The sequence below is a fragment of the Aspergillus sydowii genome (assembly GCF_001890705.1).
Source record: "Aspergillus sydowii CBS 593.65 unplaced genomic scaffold ASPSYscaffold_15, whole genome shotgun sequence".
Classification (NCBI taxonomy): Eukaryota; Fungi; Ascomycota; class Eurotiomycetes; order Eurotiales; family Aspergillaceae; genus Aspergillus; species Aspergillus sydowii.
In genome coordinates, this window is record NW_024467873.1 from 475,589 (window position 1) to 498,267 (window position 22,679).

Sequence of the window (22,679 nt, forward strand, 5' to 3'; positions counted from 1 at the left end):
CACTGAATTGGTCAAACAGCCACCAGTAGTAGTCAAGTCAGGTCAGGTCAGGTCAAGTGGAGTCAAGCCAAGACAAGACAATAAAATCAATCACGAATATGGTAACGCCAGAGATATATAAAGGAAAATATAAAGAATAGAAAGAAGAAATAAGAGTGAAGGAACCTGAAGTAATATCAAATCAAGAGCGTAACTTTTTGTCTCATGGTGCAAGTTCGTAACATCATGTCTACCTTCCTATAGATCCTACTACTAGTTGAGTAGGTAGGTAGGTTCAATTCTCTTCATATGCATGGATAGGAAGAAGGATTGATTGGGTTTTGCTCAATAGTCAAGCCATTAAATAGGTAGGATAGAATTCTTTTTCTTTTGGGTAGAGTATTTTTGGGGGGGAAAGGAGCTCCGATAGGAAAAGGGAGAAGAAGATGAGGAGAGGGAGGGAATTCGAACTCCGACTTCGGGAAGGACACGAAATCCGCATAGAAGACGGTTGGTTTTTTGCTCTTTGTTTTTGCTCGCTCCAAGTGAGGTAAACGTATAGGTATAATAATAAACCCAAGCCAATTCGCCATGAATGCACGAAAAATTGCGCGATTTAGATGTCGTTTGGTATCAGACAAAACTCGAACTCGAGAGGTTGATTGATTTTCGGTGGAGAAATTGAGATTGAGGGGGGAATCCAGGATAAGACAGGGTAAGGTAGGTAAGGTAGGTCGGCAGGCAGGGCGATGGATATGCAATCTCCCTATCGGGCCAATCGCGCGCTCCGGATCATGTCAAGTCGCTGTGATAAAGGTCTTGTCCGCCGACTCACCGACTGACCTGAGCTGCAAGCTGCAACGTTCCGCTTAATTAGGGAGCTGACGTTTCTTCGCGCGCTCGCACGCTCGTCCTGGGCAGGCGGGGTTTCCTTTCCGATAGCGCTCGATTTTTCCCCGACCGTTATAGCATCCAGTCTAGCCCGTTGGCTTCTTCTTCCACGGGAAAGACTTCACGCGCATACTCCTCCATGTCTCGCCAGCCTTGCCATAACTGGCGGGATTCGTCCGTGACACGTTGTGAGATGACACCTCCGGGGCCCTGCATCATTCCCGCACCGGCGCCCTTGCCATTGGCTGGGCCTAATCCCTTGGGAGATCCAGCGGCCGGACGGGAGAATTCGGGTTGCGGAAAGTAAGGCGCCTTGTGCACGCCAAAGACCTCTTCGATGGCTTCAAGCTGTTCCCGGTATCCGGCAGGAATGTTGACTTTGATTTCCACCTTGGGGACGTGGACGTACTTTACGCGGCGATTGAGAGCTCGGGAGAATGCCGCGCATACTTGTTCGGGGGATAGCGTTTCAAAAGTGAGAGCAATTCTATAACGGTCAGCAACAATTCGGCACCCAATTGTCAAGTCGGTCAAGACGACCACCTACCGATGACCATTCCACCTCTGAGGACCGTCCTTGAAGATCTGCAGCAGCGCCGGACCAACGTCATGCTCTGCATCCAGCCAAGGTAGCGGAATATCTGGATCAAAAGGCGCATGCCATTCGAAAGTGCCGTCCGGCATGAGTTCCATCTGGAAGAGCGGGTATGGCAGACTTGTGAAGTTGTTATTGTAGATTCCAGCATAAACGAAGGTCGAATGGAGGCCTAGTTGGCGGACGTAGTTCTCTACGGTAAACTTCGGAGCCCATAACGGCACAGCCGGGTATGGTCCGTAGAGCGAGTGATCTGGCATGCTGCTGTAGATGTAGTGTTGAATGGTGCCGGCGCGTTTGGCGGCATCGGCGAGCGCCTTGCCAATGACAATCTCATCGCCCGCTTGCGACGTTGTGTTGATGAAGGCGATGTTAGCTCCGTCGAAGAGGGTGTCCATCAGCGCAACGTTATTTAACAGGGGGCCCTGGATTAATGTGACATTTGGGATGCTCTGGAGCTCTTCTGCGATGAGGCCCTTGAGGGAATGGACTTGCGCGCGTACGTGGTGACCGACTGCCGCGGCGACGCGGATGAGGGAAGCCGCTTGGCGTCCCGTCGCGTTCACGACGGCAATTGTCTTCTTCTGCATCGTCATTGGGACTGTTGACGATGTCTGTCTCTATCTCTCGACCGGGCCTTTGGTCCTCAACTGATCCTCGCGTTATCCTTAGAGGGGAAGGCTGGTTGATGAGCGAGTCGGGGAGATAAGGAGCCGGGAAAAAATTGATAGAAAATTATGCGGGGTAGTGGACGAGCAGCAGCAGGAGCCGAGACCTAATGGAGAAGGGAGGGCTCGGAGGGAATCTGGAGAAAGTCAGGTGGAATCCGACACACAGACTCAGACAGAGCAGGCGAGTGGAACGAATGGAGCGCGCAGCAGCAAAGAGTCGAGACTTGGAGAGTGAGGAGGGCGGCGTGGGGAAGCGGGAAAGGGCAGGACGGAGTTGGGTCAAGATAAGAACGCACCTGGAGCAGGGAAGTATGTATAAGAAGCTCGGGGCGACAGGCAGTATAGACAAGCGAGCGATGATTCGATAATGCCGCAATTGCGGAAATCGATGGTGCAAGAGGAAGGGGCTCAGAAGAAATAAGAGATGCTATGATCTCCGCGAGGATGCAGCTCAGGCGGCGTGCCTCCAAGGTGAGGGTTTCTGTTAGCTAAGGATGGAAATTATGAATAATGAGAGGATCCAACAACGCCAAAGTGGATAGGCGAACCTGATTAGGATTGAAAAATTTTCGGCTTTAATCACTTGATATTCAAGACGTGGGTACGGAGGGAAGTCTGGTCTGGCTCTGGCGGTGGTCTGGTTCCGAGTGTCAGGTGCTGCTGCTGGTGCTGGGGGAGACTGAGGCTGTTTGATGCTCGATTTCTAGTGTCCGATTCCCTTCCGATGTTAGCATCGAGTAATACGAATCAGTCACCGAATCGCAGTCTATAGAGTCGAGGAGATCATGCAGCGATCTAGTTACTAACTTTAATACTTAATGTCTTTTCTTTTTCCGATTGCGCAACTACAGTCTCAGTGCTCGGCAGTCTTCAGCGCACAGGAACGTCCATTGTCCATTAAGAAAACTCTGCTGCGAGAAGACATTACAAAGGCAAGGCAAGGTATACAGAATTCCAGAGTCCAGACCGAAGATCGCACAAAAGTCGCAGGGCCGAAGTTGGCGAGAGCTGCTCGTTCGTTGGCCAGCGGCTCCTTTCCTTTACGTAACGGCCCTGTCTGCCTGAGGCCCCGAAGCTTGACACGTATTCTGCTGGGCCGAGAGTCGGTATCAGATGGAGCATGCGACGAGCGACACCCCAGAAGCACTGTAGCCTCCTTTCCCCCGATAGTAGCTTTGGAGTTGGCCAAGCTGATGCTGCTGCTGTGGTCTGATGTCAATCGCGACATCACGGCCTAAGCCTTTTAGGGGATTTCTAGGGCGGGTAAAAAGCAAATACACCACATCCCCAGATACATGACAGCTCAGCTCTCAAAACAGAAGGTCCTGGGAGAACCATGTCAATAATGGCAGCCGAAGGACATTTTCTGCGACTGCCACCGGCGACAGCCCAACAATTCCGACTCAATCTCCCGGCGCTCAGCCAGCCAGCCAATCTGTGTGCGGCGGCTTTCCACGGTGTTGCCAAGAAACTGAGCGAATTTAAGGCCATCTCCATTGTCTTGGGGACCCTAGGATCCACTATCTAATGCACTTTCCACACTGTTCAGTGTTTGCCAACAATTGTGATCGTGATCTTGCTCATTATAGACTAAACATCACAAACCACTCGGGAGATGGCCCAGCTGTCAACTAGAAGTGAATCGGATGGCGCAATTCTGGAGGCGGGGACAGCTCTTGCTCGGAGAGCAGCCAACTCCGCGGAGGGGCACGCCCTGCTTAGCCTCATTGGGGTTAGGCTGGCCTGCCGGGTAGGAGCCCGTGATTCTCAATGGAAGTTCCATGAGGTCACTCTCTGCACGCTTTTTCGGCTGTCCCGCCGGTTCAGAACTTCAGACCCCGATCCCTACCAGTACCAGGTCACCCAGCAATTCTTCCAAAGAGTTCGCTAGTTTTGGCATCGTCTTAGCCTCGTGCCTGCCATGCATACCCCGACTTTCGATGAGGAACCCTGTCTATTCATACAGAGTCGGAAACAAACAAGAAAATGCCTAATTCTAGTCCATGCCAGCATAACTTCGTAGTCTATCGCTGCTGTCATAATCCTGGGGTCAATCATTCGTTATCCACCAATGTCATGTCAAGGTGCTGATCCTGCCATCGGCCAGTGCGACGACCCCGCGCGGTACCCATCGCCTGCTTCCTCCATCTCCCTGTCACTGATTTCACGTGGCCCAATTCCGGCCAGGCCCCAGGTCCCAGGCCGCCGTCGGGCGAGGAGCTGCGCTGCTGTCCGCTCATCTGAGTGCAGATGCGCTCCCGATTTGCGAAGCAGAAGAACGTGCTCTGACAGCCCAGCGTTAGCCGCCAGGAAGAGCGGGGTGCGTCCGTTGCGGTTTCGTAGATGCACAGACCCGCCCTGAAGGAGCAGGAACCGCAGAATATCTACCGATGGTGATGTCGCTGCAAGATGCTGGATGGAGTAGTGTCAATATTGCTGCCACTCTTAAGGGCCCAGAAGGGGGAAAGGGCTTACCACTGGAGTATTTCCGGAATAGTCGGCATCGTTCAGCAACCAATGGTGCTCACTCTTTACAATTTCCTCAACCCGAGCAAGGTCCCCCTGGGCGATGGCGTACCCCAGGACTGTGAGTGCCTGCACGCGCTCGGGGAGAGCTCCATCTGGATGGCGGAACACTGGCTGCGACGACTCCGTCAATTCGCCACGAAGCGACAGAGACATGTTGTTTGCTACGGCCTTGGGTGTTGCCCCAGGCAGCGCAAGCAGGTAGGCAAGCTTGGTCAGTGCCGCTTCTGTAGTCATATCCAACCCTGCAACCACCCCAGCCTTGGACAGGCTCATTCCGGTAGCATATACTGCGCTGACGCTGCCAGTCAGACCTACTCAGGTTAGTACCTTGATCGTTTCCTGACGCCAGGGATGCTCACATTGGGTGATGTTGACAATGACAATTCCTCGAGAAATCGCGTCAGCAAAGACCTTGGTCATGGCATTGTCTTGACCGTGGGGTGCATTCCCGGCGCCAAATGTTTCCAAGACCAGGCCACGAAGACCGTCTAGCTTCAATACTGCATCCACCATCTCTGGTTTGATACCTGGGAAGATGCGGAGGCACGCAACATGAGTGGTGTCTAGGTTGGTCTGGATGCTAAAATGCTCGAGGCTTTTGGGCCGGTTTACAATTTCCCAATTGACGTTCGTGCGCATCGATGTTGTCACAGCCAGCGGCGCGCAATTGGGCGAATTAAACGCATTGAAGTCGCTTGCCGCTACCTTGGTGGACCGGTTGCCACGAAGCAATTTGTTGTTGAAATACAAACAGACTTCAGGAATCATAAAGTGGCCAGCCACAACCAGCGACCCAAGCAGGTTGTCTGTAGCATCGTTCTGTAGCTCTAGCATTGGAGCCTGTGCTCCGGTGAGAATCACAGGCTTTCCTAGATTTTTCAACATAAAGCTCAGTGCGGAGCAGGTATATGCCAGACTATCTGTTCCATGGAGCACAACAAACCCGTCGAAATATGTGTAGTTTCGCTCAATGGTTTGCGCAATTTGAGCCCATCCCTTGGCGTCGATAGAACTACTGTCCAGCAGTTCATCGAATTCAAAAACAGTATACCTCACTCGTCGGCCATATGCCGTCATCGGGGTTCGCAGGCTTGGATGGCCTTTGATCTCCCCCGCGTCGTTGGTCACGACATCCATCATTGTCGAGTGCGATCCATCGTTGAACGTAGGCACCCGCGCTAAGCATTGCTCCTGGAAGTCTCGAGCAGGCACCAACCCCGCTGGCGATGGTCGCATACAAATCGTACCACCAGTCATTATAATCAATACCCGCGACTCGGGGACTGGCTGCTCCGTCTGGCCCTCAGCCAGCTCGGGGATGATATCATCGGCGGCAACCATGTTTGCAACTGTAGATAATCACTAAATCAGACCGGTAAGGCTCTCACTTAACAAAAATAACGCAAGACAGGAGAGGAAGATCTCTGTGGTGCGATGACACGAAAAGAGCGCGGCTCTCTAGCCCTAATGTCAAAGGTACTGCAAAACTGAGCCCGAACTTGAAAATCCTTCTTCAGGCACCTCAAGCGTAGATCGCGGGCGAGATAAGGAGTCTGGACCAGAATGCAATCACAAATCGCGGGGTTATCGTCGTCTCTTTGACCTTTAGAATATCCAGCCGGAATTCGGAGAAACGATAAGTGCATCGTCTGCCCCTCTTATTCTTCTTCGTGGTGTTGCAGAGAGTTTTCAGCAGCGGTCCATATTACGTACGGCATGCGTTTCTGTGGATGCGGCAAGGAGATCTGGAGCCACTTGGTGTTAGTGTACCGTTGAGAGTTGAGACATTTTCGTCCCCGCCACTCTTTCCTCACCTCAAGGACCTGGACGTCGCTGACTCTTTCCTCCTTTGGTTTGGACAAAATGGTGTTGGATGGCAACGAAGATTCGATGCTGGAGTAGCTTACATGCTGAGCTGGCGTTTGATGATTGAGCCCTTGAGGCTCTATCTTCAGACCACGACAATAAAAACCCACGAGTTGTGTCAAACAAGTGGTTTCGGCTTAATTCCGGGAATATATATCCGTAAACAGAACAATTCTCGAACATCAGCTCGAGTTTGTGGATACGTACTGGGTAGACCCCAGAATCGGGCGCGAAGTGGCGGAGGATGCCCCAGAGTGACGCGAGAAAAAGCCGTGGTCGTAGCCCCGTGATGCACCATCACCCAGAATCTATCATCAGCACCAAGCAAGCATTCAAGGTTTTATCTAAGTTGGTATATTTCTCAATTTAGCTGTTTGAGCCTGTTCTGACGGCTTCGCGTTGTTTTTGTTGAGATCCTCAGTGAATATATATCTGCCAATTTCCATGTATGGGGAAGTATCTCTACCACATCCCAGTCTCCCACGCTTTTGAAGGTTGATTGTATACATACCATCCTATGATCCCGACCAGGAATAAAGGTTTATAGCTTAAATTAAAGGAAACCCCCAAAGCATAAGAATGCAATATGCAGATTATCCGTGCTGTGGTAGTCGCGTCCTCAAGCAAGCTTGATTGGAATGCAATGCTTTCACGGCACAGTGAGCAAGATGACACATCCATGTTTCGTGAATTTAAATGAGCATTATTGGCCTACGAAGCAAGCAAATCTCTTCCATCGCACGTCCAATAATTGTCCAGGTCATGTCCAAACGGTTGGAGTACAGAATACATATGATGCAGAACGCCGTCGCAAAACACAAGACATGACCGTCAAATAGTGTACCCTAGGACCAAACTCAGAATTCATATCATTAGACACAAATCACAAAATGATACATCATGAAGATAACAACCTTAACAACGTCAGAAATCCTGGTCAAAGAGCAGATACCTCACAGTCAATGCAGTGCACCCGCCGCTTTAGCCCCTACCGCTCAGGCTAAAGCAGCCAGCAGTATCCCGCGACAAGACGGTCTAGTCCAAAACGGAAATGGAAAAAGAGTGACGAAACCAACCCCGTCGCCGGACTTAAGTTTCTCAGGCGCAATTTTTCAGATTTTTCCACCCCGGCCCCTGATTGACTACACTACTCCTCCTACTACTTCATCTTCATCTTTTGCAAGTCTTCTTTCTCAATTGAGGCTCTTGGATACTTGCCCGGCCTCCCTTCCTACAGCTACAGCTACAGCTATCTAGCTATCCCTACGCGCCCGTGTCGTCATTGTTAATCTTCAATCAGCGCCATGTCGAACGATCAACAGCAGGACCTGGCGGAGCGCGTCTCTGAGCCCATTGTGCCGCCTCAAGTTGCTAAGGATATTGGTGTTTTGGAGCAGCAGTTTATCCGCGCGGAGGTTGAGCAGTGTAAGTTGATTCTGATCCTGCGCGTTCCTGTCTAGTCTACCTAGGCTTATACAACACCTTGCGACAAACGATCTAGAGGACATTTATTGTATATATACGCTGACAAAATGAAATGAAACAGTGCGCCAGTCCATCGTCTCCTTCCGTCCGCTGTTTGAGAAGCGCGCCAAGATCGTCTCGCACCCCGAAGTGCAGAACAACTTCTGGATTCGCGTGCTGTCCAACGCGCCCGGCGAGATTGATGAGTACATCACTTCTTCTGATGCAGCGATCCTTGGCTCGTCCTTGAGCAACCTGACCGTCGAGCGATTCGAAGTCAACGAGAAGGGTGAGGGTGAGCCGCGCAGCGTTCGTTTCATATTCGAATTCAACACCGGCGAGTCGAACCCGTTCTTCGAGGACAAGAAGCTCGTTAAGGACTTCTACTGGCGTAAGCAGGTTTTGACCACCCCCAGCGGCAAGAAGAGGACCTGGGATGGCCTTGTTTCGGAGCCAGTTCGCATCAACTGGAAGAAGGACATGGATGTCACCAAGGGTCTGCTCGATGCCACTTGCGACCTGTACGAGGCTGAAAAGAAGGGCGGTGACCGCAAGGAGCTGCCCGAGTTCAAGAAGCTTATTGAGAAGCTTGCTGTGATCGAGGCCATTGATGAGGAAGAGGACGAGGAGGATGATGACCCCATGGGAGGGTCCTCCGGCCAAAGCTTCTTCAACTTCTTCGGCTACCGCGGAGGCGATGTGACCGCTGAGCAATCCGCGGCGGCCACTAAGGAGGAGAACGAGAAGCTCGAGAAGATCCTCAAGGGAGAGAACGTCGAGGATGACGAAGCTGACGATGACGAGGATGTCGATGACGACTTTGACCAGATCGAGTCCTTCCCTGATGGACCCGAATTGGCCAATGCTCTTGCTGATGACCTCTGGCCCAACGCCCTGAAATACTATGGTATGTCTGCCACCGTCCTTCCAACAAAACCACAGCTAACATTCCTAGTCCAATCCTTCGACGACACCCCGGATTTCGACTTTGACGAAATCGACGACGAGGACGAAGAGGACGAGGAGGATGACGAGTCCCACCCCCGCAAGAAGACCAAGGTCTAATCGCGCCAAAAAGACCTCTTCAACAAAAATACCCTCGTATTCACAGGGCAATGATTAATATTAATAACAAAACGAGCACGAAAATCAGGAGCGCGATGCAGAATGACGACATTGTATCTAATCGCTTAGTTAGCAAAGCCCAATTTGGAAGACGCACTTAATGAACGCAGATTGAAATAATGCAATGCGATGAATGAGAAAAACATATACTCACCTTCATTCTTCTTGATAACCCATTTCAACCTCGACATCCCACTCTGTAACTTTCCCCCAACCCGATCCGCAAGCGTATCAATCTCCCCAATCATAACCGCCTGCTCCTCCAACTCCCTCCCCATATCATCCGCCTGCTGTCTCAGATTCCCTACCGTCCGAAACACCCCATCCAGCTGCTCATCCTGCTCATGCATAAGCTCCGTCTGCCGCTGCTGTTCCATCTCGGCATAGTAATCATCCCCATGGCCCTCAGAATCATCATCATCATCATCGAATTCCGCTGGATTCGGAAGCCCTGCGCCCTTGGATTTCCCCGCAGCAGCAGCAGCATCGGAATTCGTAATAACCTTCACCAACTCTCCCCTCATATCCTCGAGCTCCTTGCCCACATCGTCGACGAGTTTGCGACGGCGCTGTACTTCCTCTATCTCGAGCCCGAAGCGGTACGGGTCTTGCTCGACGGCTCGGACACTCTCGACAAGGTCATCGAGGTCAGCTGTGAGGTCTGTAAGGGTCGTTTCGAGTTCCGAACGCGCTTGCTGGAGTTCCGGGTTTGAGGGTGATTTTGCGAGAGAGCGGATGCGGAGGTATGAGGAGAATAGGGGTCTTGTAGTGCCGAGGGTAGAGAGGACGTCGCTGCAATTCGTTGTTAGCTAGTGTGCCAGATTGGGTTTCGTAGGAGCTTACGCCTGTACTTGAAGGAAAGGGTCTGTGTGCTCCATCATTCGTGTTATTTGAAAGAAAATTAAATATGGATCATGAGAAGGAGTCTGATGAGAGGAATATGGATTGAGGAAGATGCGATGGAGATTGAAGCTCACGGTGTTGATGCGGATACGTAATTGAGAACGGAGGTCGCGGCTCTTCACCGCCCGCTGTTTCGGCTTCCAAACCGGCCATTCGCCCTGCACCAGGTACCCGTGAATAGTGTCGGAAATATAATTACTGCTACGGAAATAATATATTGTGTAGACGGTTACATAAAACTGAATCCATTCATAACTCATGATATGCAAATCCAAACAAAATTGATCGTGTTCGTATCCAACCCAATTACTGCAGAGTTTGAGTGTATCCCGGTCTAGTACGCAGTACCCCCGATAAAGACAAACGAAAATACAAGGAGAGAAATCTAGTTTTTGAGCGGCGGGGGCGAGATCCACTCCCCTTCTTCGAGCCAGATCCCAGCACCGCTGTACTTCCCTGCCTCGGCGCCCCTCAAGAACGCGAAGCGGAAAAAGAGGGTTTCGGGCTTGTCCTCGTCGCTGGCGTAGTTTTGTTCGAGCTCGAGGTCCGAGGATGGGACCTCGAAATCACCATCAATTGAGGATGTGTGATGTAGTTCGAGGCCTGCGTGACCGTGGCGATGCCAGGTGAATTCTCCTGCGGGGTCCTCGTCTAGGTAACCGCGCCAGCGCTCAACATCGTTGACTAGGACCGAGACTCCGTCCACTCCTAGTTTGTCCATGCGTTCTCGCTCCCATAGGGTGAACGTAATGTTGCCGTTGCCATGATAGGGCTCGCCGGGGCCTGTATCTGGGAGGGAAATAGTGACAGAGCTATCGCTGACATTAGGTGAGGTGCCTCCCCACCATCCATGCGCCCCACCAGGGCCTGGGGCTTGTTCCCCCAGAGCAGCGGGCGTTTCGATGATAGAAGCAAAGCCCCACCTAGCAATACCGTTAATGAAGAGACCAAGCAGCAATCCCTGGTAGACTAATGATGGTCGGGTGGGGAAAGCCGTCCCATACATCAAGAGAATCGCGAGGATGTAATGGTGAATGCGGAGGCGGAGTCCGGGAAGTGGGAGTAGAATCAGAAGAATCAGCGCCATTGTCCCGTAGACCTTCAGGTAATGTGGCATCAAGCCGCCCATGCGAATTTGGTGGGTTTGAGTCAAGATGATACCGAGGACGGTAGGAATGACTATGGCTAACGCGAGCTTCGCACCGGGTTGTTGCTGAATATCATGCGGCGTCAGACGTTCAAGGGGTATCAATCTTGCGAAAGTATAATTGTTCAGACCACCAAAGAACGCAGGGGGCAAGAAAAGCAAGGTCTTGCTGATCTGATAGATAGGCGACGATAGCGGCGTTAGGAGTGGTCGCGCACAGTACCTAAACAAGACATATGCAACGAATGATGCTGGAAGAAGCCGAGCGACGAAGACGGACATTAGAGCAGCCAGTTCAGCCCGAGGTGGCGGATCAGAGACCAACCCAACCTGGCTAAAAAGCATAAAGAACGTGCTGAAGAATAGCACCGCAGGGGACGAGCAGAAGAGCCACAGGGCGGCGAGCGCCCCAATAGTGATCCCTAGTAGAGGCCATCTCGGATCCTGCGGGCAAGTGGCATCTGACGACGGTTCGACGAAGCTGAAAGACTTGGGGAAGGTCGACGGAAAACCGAGCGAGCTGATTCCATTTTGTTTGGATGCGTGGAACGAATGCGCTGGTCCTTCTAATTGGGCCACGCCGCAACCCCCATCGTTGTCAATGACTCCTGCATGGAGGGCGGCTTGACAAATGAAGCTGTCGGCACGATATACGCCAGGCTCATCTGATCCCGGTTCAGGTCCTCCGATGACAAGTCCCCTATAGTTGATTGTCTGATTACCAAAGGTGTAAGGTTCGATCTTCTTCGCGTCTCGACAGTTGGCTGGGCATCGGAACGGAGTTGCCGCAGCGGTAAAAGGACGACAATCGTTTCCATTGAGTCCACAGCCATTATCAGGCGTCCTGCGGCACATTCGTTAGAAATGACTGACATAAGCGTCCAGATAAGTTACTCACCAGAAGGTACTCGAGCAAGACAGTGTGATAGGCCGCCCGTAGCCTTCGATGTAACCAGCAGATCGAGAGTGCAGAAATAGGATAGCCCACGGCAGGAACCAAGCGAAATATAGGAGCAGAAGCAGGGACACCTTATGTTTGCGTTTCGGGAAAAACTTGTCCAGGTACCGCTTAGGCAGTTCCTGGATCTGGGGAAACAGAGGGTTTAACAAGAGCGGGTATGGCGGGTCCGGGCCCTTGACGAATTCAGCCGTCGTGCGAGCAGCCTTTCGAATTGGTAAGGGGACCCAGCCCCAGCGGAAAGATTTCGAGGATTCCCGTAACCAGACGGGAAGGACGGTAGGACCGGTGTCGACATGGCGAGGGAGGAGGTCGGGGGCGTCGGGATCGTCGGATTGATCTTCAACCTCTACCGCAGGAGGTATATACACCCGAGAACCATCACCTGGACCTTCGCCTAACATCCCGGGATAAACTTAGGGGGTAGATCGAATCAACGACGAAAGCGCGGAGAAAAACGATGGATATAGATTGTCGACAGCCAAGAGGCGGGATTGCCGGCTGGTCTAGAGCAGACCCTCTCAACCAGTAAAAGGGCCTATTTTAGCGTCAAAAGAGCGCAGTCAATGCGAATTCGCGGCTATCGAATAATGAGAGCAGATTGGATAAAGATAGTTGTAACAACAGGAATGAGCGATGAGGAAGGAGAGAGTCGAGTCGAGAGTCAAGAGGGCGGAGACCGGTAAGCGGACGAGATCATGCGGAGGGTGGCGCGCTGGGCACCGATCGTGCTTATGTCATCGGCTGGCCATTCCGATCCCCAGGGCAGGCTCCAAGGCAACGAACTAAGGAAATATAATTTGGTTGGAGTCATTCTGGTCGGCAAAAAGAAAATAAGGCTGCAGTCATGGATCTGCAGGAGAGTGGACGAGATATCGCTCAGGCACAGCAAGGATGTGGAGAGATCATCCCGTGCGTACAGAATGCTTTTGTTGCGGCGGCTGTGGGTGTCATACTAAAACTCTAACGGCTTTGGAACGGCTAACGGCTATCCTGCTTTTAGGTCCCCAATCTAGTCTCTACTCTCAGGGCCATGCTCAATCAATGCAATTTCTTGCCGATATTAGAACGATGGCCACGATAATCTATTTCATTCCCCACATTCTCTTTGTTCCCCATAAAATTAAGCGTTTGTGGCAAGGTCTCGCCAAAGAGATGGTGCCATTGGCTGTGGAAATGAGCCGTTCTTTGGCTCTAGTTGCTTATCAAGCAAATTGGAGATAACTCCAACTAGCCTTATAACCCGGAGCCGGGAGGTGATGAGTTGACAGCCCATCAGCGTCCGTAGCCTAGTGCAAAGACATCCTTCACCATGGCTTCTTTGTCGCCTCCAGTGGACTTGTCCCATCATTTCAGCTTCATAACCAAGCGGCGCGCGCCGAGTGCCGTGAAAGACTTTTACAAGTACTTTCTCATCCCCGGAATTGCCAACTTGGCGGGCGGTACGGCCTCTGATTCAATATTAGCTGGTTGACTTCTCACGAATCTGATTCCTGCAGGACTGCCAAATGCGTCTTATTTCCCGTACGATACCTTAGAAGCCTCGGCCGCCCGTTCTCAGCGATTTCCAACTGTTCCAGGTGGAAAGGCCAAGGGCACACAGCCGAGCGAACGGATAATCGTGCCCAAGGACTCTCAGAGCGCCATCTCGCAGAAGATCGACATCACGACAGCCTTGCAATATGGCACTGCTGAAGGACTGCCTCCTCTGGCGACGTTTGTGAATAAGTTCGTTCGTGAACATCTTCACCCAAACGTTCCGTATGCTGGTGGCCCAGATACCCTTATGACCACAGGGGCAACCGACGGGTTCTCTAAGGCCATTGAAGCCTTCACCAACCCGTGGAATCCAGATCGTGACTGGGTACACCTTCGCCAGGGAATTCTTTGTGAGGAATATGTGTATATGAACGGCATCCAGGCTGCTCAACCAAGAGGACTCAACATTGTCCCTGTAGCCATAGACGCGGAGGGTATGTTGCCGCATGGCCCAGGAGGATTGGACGATGTTTTGGAAAACTGGGATTTCCGCAGAGGCTGCCGTCCGCATTTGATGTATACCGTAACGTGAGTAATTTACTGCTGACCTTCGTTTCGTCGACTAATGACTCGCCTCAAGTATCGGCCAGAATCCGACTGGCGGCACCTTGTCTGTCGAACGTCGCAAGAAGATTTACGCCATCTGCCATAGGTATGATATTGTCATCGTGGAAGATGATCCATACTGGAACCTGCAATACCCATCAGCCCAGGAAAAACAAGCTGAATACCGAAACACTTCAATTAACCCGCATTTGACACCGCGTAATTATAACGCTGGGAAAAAATCTTCTGGATACGAGTTTCTTGATTCTCTTGTGCCCTCTTACCTGTCACTCGATACTGACGGCCGGGTTGTTCGCCTTGACACTTTCTCCAAAACCATCGCCCCAGGTTGCCGTCTCGGTTGGATAACAGCACAGCCAGCTGTAATTGAAAGGTTGGCTCGTATTGCAGAGTCAACCACTCAAGCTCCCTCAGGATTTGTCCAAGCGCTGGTAGCTGAAATGATTCTTGGCCAGCAGGCGGGTGACAAGTCCATCGATGCACGGAAGGGCAACAACGGTGAGAGAGGATGGCAGATGGACGGTTGGGTTCGGTGGCTTGAGGGCCTACGCGCGGGATACGAGCACCGCATGCAGCAGATGTGTAGTAGTCTGGAAGAGGGAAAATATGTCGTGCTTGATACTGAGAGACTGGATGATCTGACCTTGGGCGAGGATACTGAGGAAGACTCATGGGAGGTTCTGGATAAGGTTCAGATGTACGACTTCGCCTGGCCCACAGGAGGAATGTTCGTTTGGATGAAGGCGGATTTCGACAGCCACCCCTTGCGTCGGAAGTACGCACCCGAGAGGCTATCAAAAGCCCTATGGACGCACTTGATACAAAAGCCGCATCTCTGTCTCCTTGCAACAGGAATGATTTTCTCGCCAACGGATGACATCAAGGCGCGTGGTTATCAGTACTTCCGGTTGTGCTTTGCTGCGATGCCTGCAGATGATGTGGCCCCGGTCGCCCAGCGGTTGGTGGACGGTTTCAGAACCTTCTGGCAGAGAAAAAACCTCGATGGCCTTGAAGATGATAACACGGCGCAAGCGGTGGAGCACCTGCAGATGGAGCCGTCTGTTAATTTCATGGGAATGGGGTGTTGAATGTGAGATGAATCTGGCGTTGAAATCCGAAGTAACGGAAGTACATAACGAATTAATGAAATGAATCAAGACGGCAATACTTTGTAACTTTAAAAAATTGTACTCTTGAAGGAGTTGATGTTGGAATGCGGATTTCAGCTCTGATGTGCATCTAATGCAGCATTATGTCCGATTTATACATTACTAATCAAGATCGTACAACGCAGCTATACAACTTGTAAAATTATGCAGTGCGGGGAGATGAACGCCGCGTCCAAATCTCCAACAACCTCAATTCAAACCCACCACGCTGAGACACCTTTAGCAGTGCTCTATTGCAAATGGATTTATAGAGTTCCCTGCCTCTCATCTTGGTCTAAATATACCACTCCACGATTGAGTTGTGATAGAGTATTGTTAAAGGTGTTTGTCTAAACGGCCCCTCACAAAATGTCTGATCTCAACGCCGACCTCGCAGAGGAAATCGAAGCCATTAACGCCATTTACGACCCGGACACTATTACAATATCAGACACGTCCAAATATAACTCTACATCAGCGCTAGATTTAGGGAATTCGAGTTCGTCTGGAACGAAAGCAGCGACAACGATCAAACTCCAAATTCCGAACCATGCAAACCTATCATTCCTCCTCGCCTTTGAGGCAACATACCCAGATACTGCTCCTCGAATACTCGGGACCGCATCTACAGCTTCACGCGGGGAGGGCAAAATCGCCATCGATGTCCTCGAGGATATCCTCAGCCGGACATACCAACCCGGCGCAGTCTGCCTCTTTGACCTTATAAACGAAGCCATCGAGACTTTCGAAGAACTGCGCATCGGTACCGACAATACAAGTACAAATACCACATCAGCAGAGACCGCAGCAGCGACTGCACGCACCGACGGTGATGGCGTCGAAGCTATAACCGCAACAACTGCCACTCTCACCCTGCACGAGAGCATGGGTCTCTCCGAACCACCACCCTGGATTCTCTCCGAGGTCATCTCCGAAAAGAAATCCGTCTTTGTTGCGCGCGCGGCCCATGTTACCAGTCTGGACCAGGCGAAGACTTACCTGGATTATTTGCTCGCGAGTGACAAGAAGGTTGCGTCTGCAACGCACAATATTAGTGCGTGGCGGATTCGGCAGCTGAGCAAGGCGTCGCATGCGGGTTCGAAGGATGGAGGAGGAGGCGGGAAAGGGTTATCTCCGACGTCCACTACGGAGATGATAATACAGGACTGCGACGATGACGGGGAGACGGCTGCGGGCGGGCGACTGCTCCATCTCATGCAGTTGATGGATGTCTGGGATGTTGTCGTCGTCGTGACAAGGTGGTACGGTGGTGTGCATTTGGGGCCGGATCGGTTTCGGATAATCAATGCTGCTGGACGGGACGCGTTGGTTAGGGGCGGATTTGAGAAGAAGAAAGAGGCTGGTGGTGAGAAGGGGAAGAAGAAAGGAAAGAAGTGATTTCTCGACCGTCCCAGTCAGTCGATTGAAGGATTGGCACTACATCGTGTACAACTGCCTTCTTTGGATAATACGGCCGCGCAGCGTGTCATTCCCAAGGAATTGTGACTCCGCGAGTAGCCATCACATCCGCCGCGGCCATTTTGACAGACTGCCCTGGTGCGACCCCTTGGATAGCCGCGTCGGATCCGGATCGACCGCAGCTTTACGGTCCGACGTGATGCTGAAGCTCGCTGATCCAGGGACGTGAGCGGGCTGAATATTAGGGATCTCACCCTCCTACCTATCCAATTTCAAACTTCAAATCCATAGCCTAAGAGGATACGCGCGAGTCGTGTTGTCGGGGTACCCGTGTGCCACAACTTGTAACAACGATCAAAACTCTCTCCTTGCGAAACAGAATATAGACGCCTAAAGGAATGTTACTTACACGGCCCCGCCTCACAATCCGATATTAATTAGCAGATAGATCTCCTGAAGGAAAAAATATTGAGATGATCATGTTCGGATCCGGAAGCAGTCACTCTTCCCCTATTGAAAAATCAAAAAAGTACAGGATAGAGTTAAGCTGGAGCTTTTGGCAGGTTTCACCATATGGGCCGTCCAGTGGCTGAGTGGACATTATCTACCTTGGACCCGGCCATGCTGTGCCGTCAGGTCGACAATCCACGAGTCCAAAGAATCGAATTAATCGACTGGACTGAATCGAGACCTTCGCATAATACCGGCAGCGCTAACCGTTCGTTAATCTAGTGGGTACAGGCTCTTCAACCCCGTGTCCCGAAACACGTTACACTGCCTCCCCATTTTCTGGCCCCAATGTCGTACACCGAGAGACTGACAATGGCGTTGACCTATTCAGTTATTGACAGGGATTCAGAGAGTACGAGAGAATAGAGACGCATGCATTGCTGCACGGATGTTGCATGATCGCCCGGAATAGAAGACACTATGAAATGGGGCGATGTTTGCCATCAGTCATAAGGAAGTACTCCATTTTGTCCCGATTGTAAATTGAAGTCCACATGGAGTAGCAGTCTCTTAGTAGTGTCATATTACACTTTGGGAGATGTACATTGTGCAAGAAATAATTTACTCTTGAATAATAATATCAAATCAACTGTGTTTCATATATTCACGCTGAGAAATGCCTGTCACACGGGGTTCCTGAACAGATGGCTTGGCGACTATTTTCTATCCTGTCAGCATTTTAAAACAAACTATGTAACCTCATCCCCCTTAGACAGGCGCCTGCAGGCAAGCCTTTGTACATGAATCCCTAGTCGCTAAGAACAATTACAAGAGGACAGCCATTTATACCGGCCCGAGCAAACGGCAGAGTAGTCAGGCAGCAGCCGTAATTCAATGATATGGAACCCCCATCCGGAACGGCGCAACAAAACTCGCCTCACCAAAGACAGCCTTGGCTCCCTGTCCGTCGTTGAGTTCACCTAGTTGAACCGTTTTGTCACCGAGTAGCTTAAGTCGGTTGTCCGTGTCAAGCGGCTCGTAATTGTTCCCACCGGGCAAGATATAAGGATTGTCATACGTCAGGCCCATAACACAATCAAACATATCCGGTGCCATTGTCTTCAACCGAACCCATAGACCAGCTATGCCTATCCCGACTATCGTGAAAGATGAGATTATAAGGATAACGACCCACACGTATTCGGGCTTGTAGACTTCGGTATAGCTCTTCAAGGTGGCGCTAGTGGATGCACCGATGAAGGGCGCACCTGAATTTACGAGATGAATGATCGCCGGCGGGTATAGAAAGTTATTGGCATCATATTCCCTCCACATAGATTCGTTGGCAACTGTTAAAAGTCCATCGATTGGGATATGGGGTTTGCCATAGAAAGTCAGGTTATTCGCTGGTAGGCTGCCGGAGAAGCCCGTGGGGGCCATGAAGGCCTGTATCCCTGTGTTGAGGAGAATAGAGGCTCTGGTGGCGAAGGTGTCGGTGTTTACCGTGGACATGTTAACGACGTCTGGAATGCCGCCTATTCCTGTTTGAATGGGGGCGCTTTTTGAATCATTCAGGAACAGCTCAGAGCTGCTTGACCCCCACATCACATCTCTCGCCGCGGCGTTCCCGGAGCTTACAGCTGTGATCATATCTAGAATCTTCCAGCCCCAATAATCGATCACAGTGAAGTTTTTGTCCCGATGGTCTGTGGTGGATTGGCGGATTTTCTTGGCTGCACAGCTTTTATCAATGCATTCAATGTAGGCTTCGATAAACCGCTGGGTAATTTGGCATGTGGTTAATGATGCGTCGGTCAGGGCAGACGAATTAAAAACTATCGTCCGTGGAAGAGTGTAATTTGGGTTGTTCTGATTGACCTTGGAGAAATTGGTGCTTAAACCAAGAGATGCGTAATCGTAATTCCTGCCGGAAGGTATGTAAAAGTCCGCAGGGAGACCGAGATACTTTTGGGAGCGAACCCAGTGGTCTTCGTCCGTATAAGTAAAGCAATCATTGCAGCTTACTGTCATCCCGCTCTTAACAGATTTCTGGTAGCTAAAAGGTGAACAGGACAGCTCGACGTAAGAGGTTTCGACATTGAAATTGACATCGCCCTTTTTCATCGCTTCAGTAAGCCCAATAATTGGCATGCCAAATAGAGAGATATAGTCCTCAATTCGGGTTGAATTACTGACAGGCATCCAGCCGTCGGCAGTGACCTCTGTATCGTTCCCTGCCTCGAGGCGAGGAATCTTAACGTTTGACCATTGATCAACTGGGCCTGTCTTGATTTCAGAACTCTGCATTAGACCAGCTGTGTAAAGATCACGCATTGATAATGGCCATGAACCATCGTTCCCAACCATGATGGCTACCCAAGTGAACATGGACCCTAGCGGACCGTTATCCCAATACCGGAGTTCAGGGTAGGCAATATCAGTCAAGTTGGTCTTGTATAGTAACCGGATTGTACTCTGGCCGCCAAGAGGAGACATCACCCACAGGACGAGGAGGCCCCAGACGAGTAGAGAGAGTGGCATCGTGTAAAGATGTTTAATGGGATCCGAAGTTGAATTGGTATTCATCAAGGCCCATAATGTCTAAAAACCCGAGTCGCTATGTTAGAGTTGGAGTTGCGAAGTATACGAGGAAGGGGCTGTCTCACCGACATCCGCACAGACTTCTGCGCACTGTATCGACCGATGCTTTTGAGGGAACTCGAAAGCAATGCAGCAAATATGATGGGGTATATCGTGGGTCCCTAGACCAATTAGACGGAGGCTCCATTAGAGGGCATTGATTCGCCGCTGAGTTCTTTACATACGAGTTTCATTGCCTCCTCCATGACTGTCCCCAGCCTATCGCCCGTCGGCCTATTGTTGATACATAATGCCCCCAGCGCGAGTGCTAATGGACTATTAGTATACCGAGCTATGCTTCTGTGGGTGAGAGAAAGATTACCTATGAAGCACAGGGCAACCAAACAGAGGAGCGTTTCGAGAATAAACGCTATAATAGAGCCTGCTGGCCTTTTCAATATTTTACCAGATTTTTCCTGTGCGTCGGCTGGTATTTGGTTGGAAAAAGCCTTTCTAGGAGGGGCAGCCTCTGACGGCAGAGTGCTTCCTGATGAGAAGCTTCTTAAAAAAGGGATGGATGGTCTTCCTTCTGTATGCTGAACCATGGTGATGCGATGGGGAGTTCACTTGAGCGAGGAACTTTGCAGCTCCAAGACCCGGAGAAGGCCCAGTCATTCTTAAGTCGCACACAACGCTGCCACACGCCATGCAATAACACCAAATTTAGCATGTTAGCGCTGTAGAATTGGCAAGTTAACAAACTGGGGAGGCTCGGCGGCGGCTACGAGGGCATGAGCGACTTCAGCGCCCAATCGTGTCCTATCGGGAGTGGGGAAATTTGGTGATTGCCGCCGACTACTCTGCGGCACAGCAATGTGAAACAATGGGAAAGGAAAAGCGTGAAACTATTTGCGGAAGACACCATATTGATATACACATGACTATAGTTTGTTTGTTGTTGAGGCTGACTTGCCTGGTGGGCTGGAGGCGGACGGTGCCGCCGACCATGGATACTAATCGGCAATTTCGTAGGCAAATTGGCAACACCAAGAAGGCTCGCAAGATCTTAAGCCTACGTTAGAACGGCCCAAGTTCGCGTTGTGCACTCATAGGTAGGAGCCACAATTTGAGGTGTCTCGCACAGTCGCATAGTTGCGCTTGACGCATTATCAACACCGGCCGGATGTTTAGCGAAGAGCCTATGGGCCAAAGGATGGCTGTAACGGCTAAATTGTAACAACTGACAACCGTCTTGTGAAGAAGCCCTAGTTAGCTAGAAACCCCTATCACTTACTGGTCCTACTCTCCGAGATCTCGAAGACCCAAATATCACAGGAGAATCACAAGCCAAAGGTCGCCGACGGGAAAGATGGATGGATGCTGGATGGCTTTGGTGCTCTTTCGAGTTTCAATGCGGGGACATTTCAGTATCTGAAACGCAAAGTCTACCAGAGCTCTCGCTTATTAGACCGGTCCGCTCTTTTCGAACGAGGTCTCGACTCTCTGTACACCGAATGGCCGCACGGTCGTAACAAATCAAACTCATAAAACCATCAAGCTCATAAACTCAGTCGGTTCCTGCTTTACACCGGTAACCGCTGAAACCAAGACTGCTCGCTTAGAAATGAGGAACCAACGATTGTCAGGGAGTAGGCCACAACCGAACCGGTTCCAAAACTCTCGGGAGTTGGGTTCAGATGCGGAGATGGGCTCAACCATGGGTTCATACCATTTTTATTGCAAACTTTGGACGGTCGGAGTTCTGTGCGGGAGTGAAATCACGTACCAAGGTACGCAAGGTACGCAAGGTAAAAATGAGGAACTCAAGGTTTGGAACATGATTCAGTTGCCGCCTTGATTCCCAACCTCAAATTCTTTTCCGCCTGATAAGTCCACCATCCCTCGCCTTCCAAGCAAGGTCACTCCAATAGCGAAAGGTATCGATGGACGGAGCGACGATTGGTGAGGTGTCATAGACCAGGCAGCGGTAAAAAAGGTACATGTGGACAGGTCTGGTTTGCCACACCGCGACCCCACTGAATAGCGACTTTATGCTGCTGAGGAGGCTCAGTCATTGCCTCAGCCACAGTTGAACGGCTGAATTGATTCAATTACAATCGAGTAAGAGAAATATCGGAAATTGCGACGGAATTGTAGTTATTTTCTCGGCACTGTGAGCTCCAGAGTCCCTCGAGCCAAGGCAGTAGACCGCAGGACTAGGAGTGGTCGTATCCGGAGTTCGCCGTCCAAACTGATTGACAGCCAGCCCACCAGCATGAAACGGCAATGCTCCCCATAATATGACCCAACCGAGAAGTGTGACTCTGTTGCCGTCGGATAGCAAATGTCAGTGGCTAAAGGCTTTGGCGCGGATCGCCCCACGTATTTTGATCGGGGAAGCCTGGAACCATCCGATTCTTCCCAGTTTGGATAAGGAATTCGAGAGAGCAAGAGCGTACGGCGATGACGGGTGAATCATGAATCCAATTGAAGCTGAAGGATGAGCCGAATCGCCTGTGGCGTGGAGATCGTTGGAGTCGCTTCTTGATCTCATTCTTCGGTCCATCTGGCAATCATTAGGGTGATGGGCACATGTTACATGGCTCGGAGGACAAGATTCTCTTGATCCATCAGTTTGTGGGATGTGATAATCTCGCTTCGGGATAATAGAGAGTGGGTGATATACCCAACCGTGGACATGAGAGGGACTCCTCAAAGCTGGACCCTGCCGAATGTAACACAGGCGCTGTCGTCGAAGGTTGCGCCGCTGCAGACATTCAGACCGAAATTTCTGGCCTGAATCCAGGAGGATCTTTCGACAGAAAGTGCAATACAGAGCGCTGATTGG

At 51.0% G+C, this 22,679-nt stretch overlaps 7 protein-coding genes across 7 annotated transcripts; 2 read left to right on the top strand and 5 right to left on the bottom strand.

The window, feature by feature from the left end:
* Nucleotides 1–942: 942 nt before the first annotated feature.
* ASPSYDRAFT_161509 (NmrA family NAD(P)-binding protein) lies at nt 943–2,061 on the bottom strand (the record flags this gene model as incomplete). Its single annotated transcript, XM_040842998.1, has 2 exons — nt 943–1,357; nt 1,418–2,061. The coding sequence occupies 2 exons, from the start codon at nt 2,059–2,061 to the stop codon at nt 943–945; spliced, it is 1,059 nt and encodes a 352-aa protein (XP_040697651.1).
* A 1,863-nt stretch (nt 2,062–3,924) lies between these two features.
* ASPSYDRAFT_504023 (putative lysophospholipase) lies at nt 3,925–6,200 on the bottom strand. The gene is made up of 3 exons (XM_040848064.1): nt 5,025–6,200; nt 4,612–4,976; nt 3,925–4,548 (listed from the first exon to the last, which is right to left on the bottom strand). Exons 1-3 carry the CDS (start codon nt 6,004–6,006, stop codon nt 4,216–4,218), a joined length of 1,680 nt encoding a protein of 559 aa, XP_040697652.1. The 5' UTR covers nt 6,007–6,200; the 3' UTR covers nt 3,925–4,215.
* A 1,635-nt stretch (nt 6,201–7,835) lies between these two features.
* On the top strand, nt 7,836–9,060 carry ASPSYDRAFT_161605 (histone chaperone napB; the record flags this gene model as incomplete). Its single annotated transcript, XM_040843007.1, has 3 exons — nt 7,836–7,956; nt 8,078–8,902; nt 8,951–9,060. The coding sequence occupies 3 exons, from the start codon at nt 7,836–7,838 to the stop codon at nt 9,058–9,060; spliced, it is 1,056 nt and encodes a 351-aa protein (XP_040697653.1).
* Nucleotides 9,061–9,100: 40 nt separating this feature from the next.
* On the bottom strand, nt 9,101–9,998 carry ASPSYDRAFT_161544 (SNARE domain protein; the record flags this gene model as incomplete). Its single annotated transcript, XM_040843000.1, has 3 exons — nt 9,101–9,177; nt 9,275–9,912; nt 9,964–9,998. 3 exons carry the CDS (start codon nt 9,996–9,998, stop codon nt 9,101–9,103), a joined length of 750 nt encoding a protein of 249 aa, XP_040697654.1.
* Nucleotides 9,999–10,408: 410 nt separating this feature from the next.
* On the bottom strand, nt 10,409–12,532 carry ASPSYDRAFT_161769 (LCCL domain-containing protein; the record flags this gene model as incomplete). The annotated part of the gene is made up of 2 exons (XM_040843028.1): nt 10,409–12,014; nt 12,069–12,532. 2 exons carry the CDS (start codon nt 12,530–12,532, stop codon nt 10,409–10,411), a joined length of 2,070 nt encoding a protein of 689 aa, XP_040697655.1.
* A 908-nt stretch (nt 12,533–13,440) lies between these two features.
* ASPSYDRAFT_82151 (putative aromatic amino acid aminotransferase) lies at nt 13,441–16,780 on the top strand (the record flags this gene model as incomplete). The annotated part of the gene is made up of 4 exons (XM_040851138.1): nt 13,441–13,570; nt 13,628–14,195; nt 14,248–15,268; nt 15,782–16,780. 4 exons carry the CDS (start codon nt 13,441–13,443, stop codon nt 16,778–16,780), a joined length of 2,718 nt encoding a protein of 905 aa, XP_040697656.1.
* Nucleotides 16,781–17,692: 912 nt separating this feature from the next.
* On the bottom strand, nt 17,693–20,575 carry ASPSYDRAFT_505144 (uncharacterized protein). Its single transcript, XM_040848095.1, has 5 exons — nt 20,214–20,575; nt 20,077–20,159; nt 19,918–20,013; nt 19,448–19,852; nt 17,693–19,366 (listed from the first exon to the last, which is right to left on the bottom strand). The coding sequence occupies exons 1-5, from the start codon at nt 20,434–20,436 to the stop codon at nt 18,143–18,145; spliced, it is 2,031 nt and encodes a 676-aa protein (XP_040697657.1). The 5' UTR covers nt 20,437–20,575; the 3' UTR covers nt 17,693–18,142.
* Between the last annotated feature and the right edge of the window lie 2,104 nt (nt 20,576–22,679).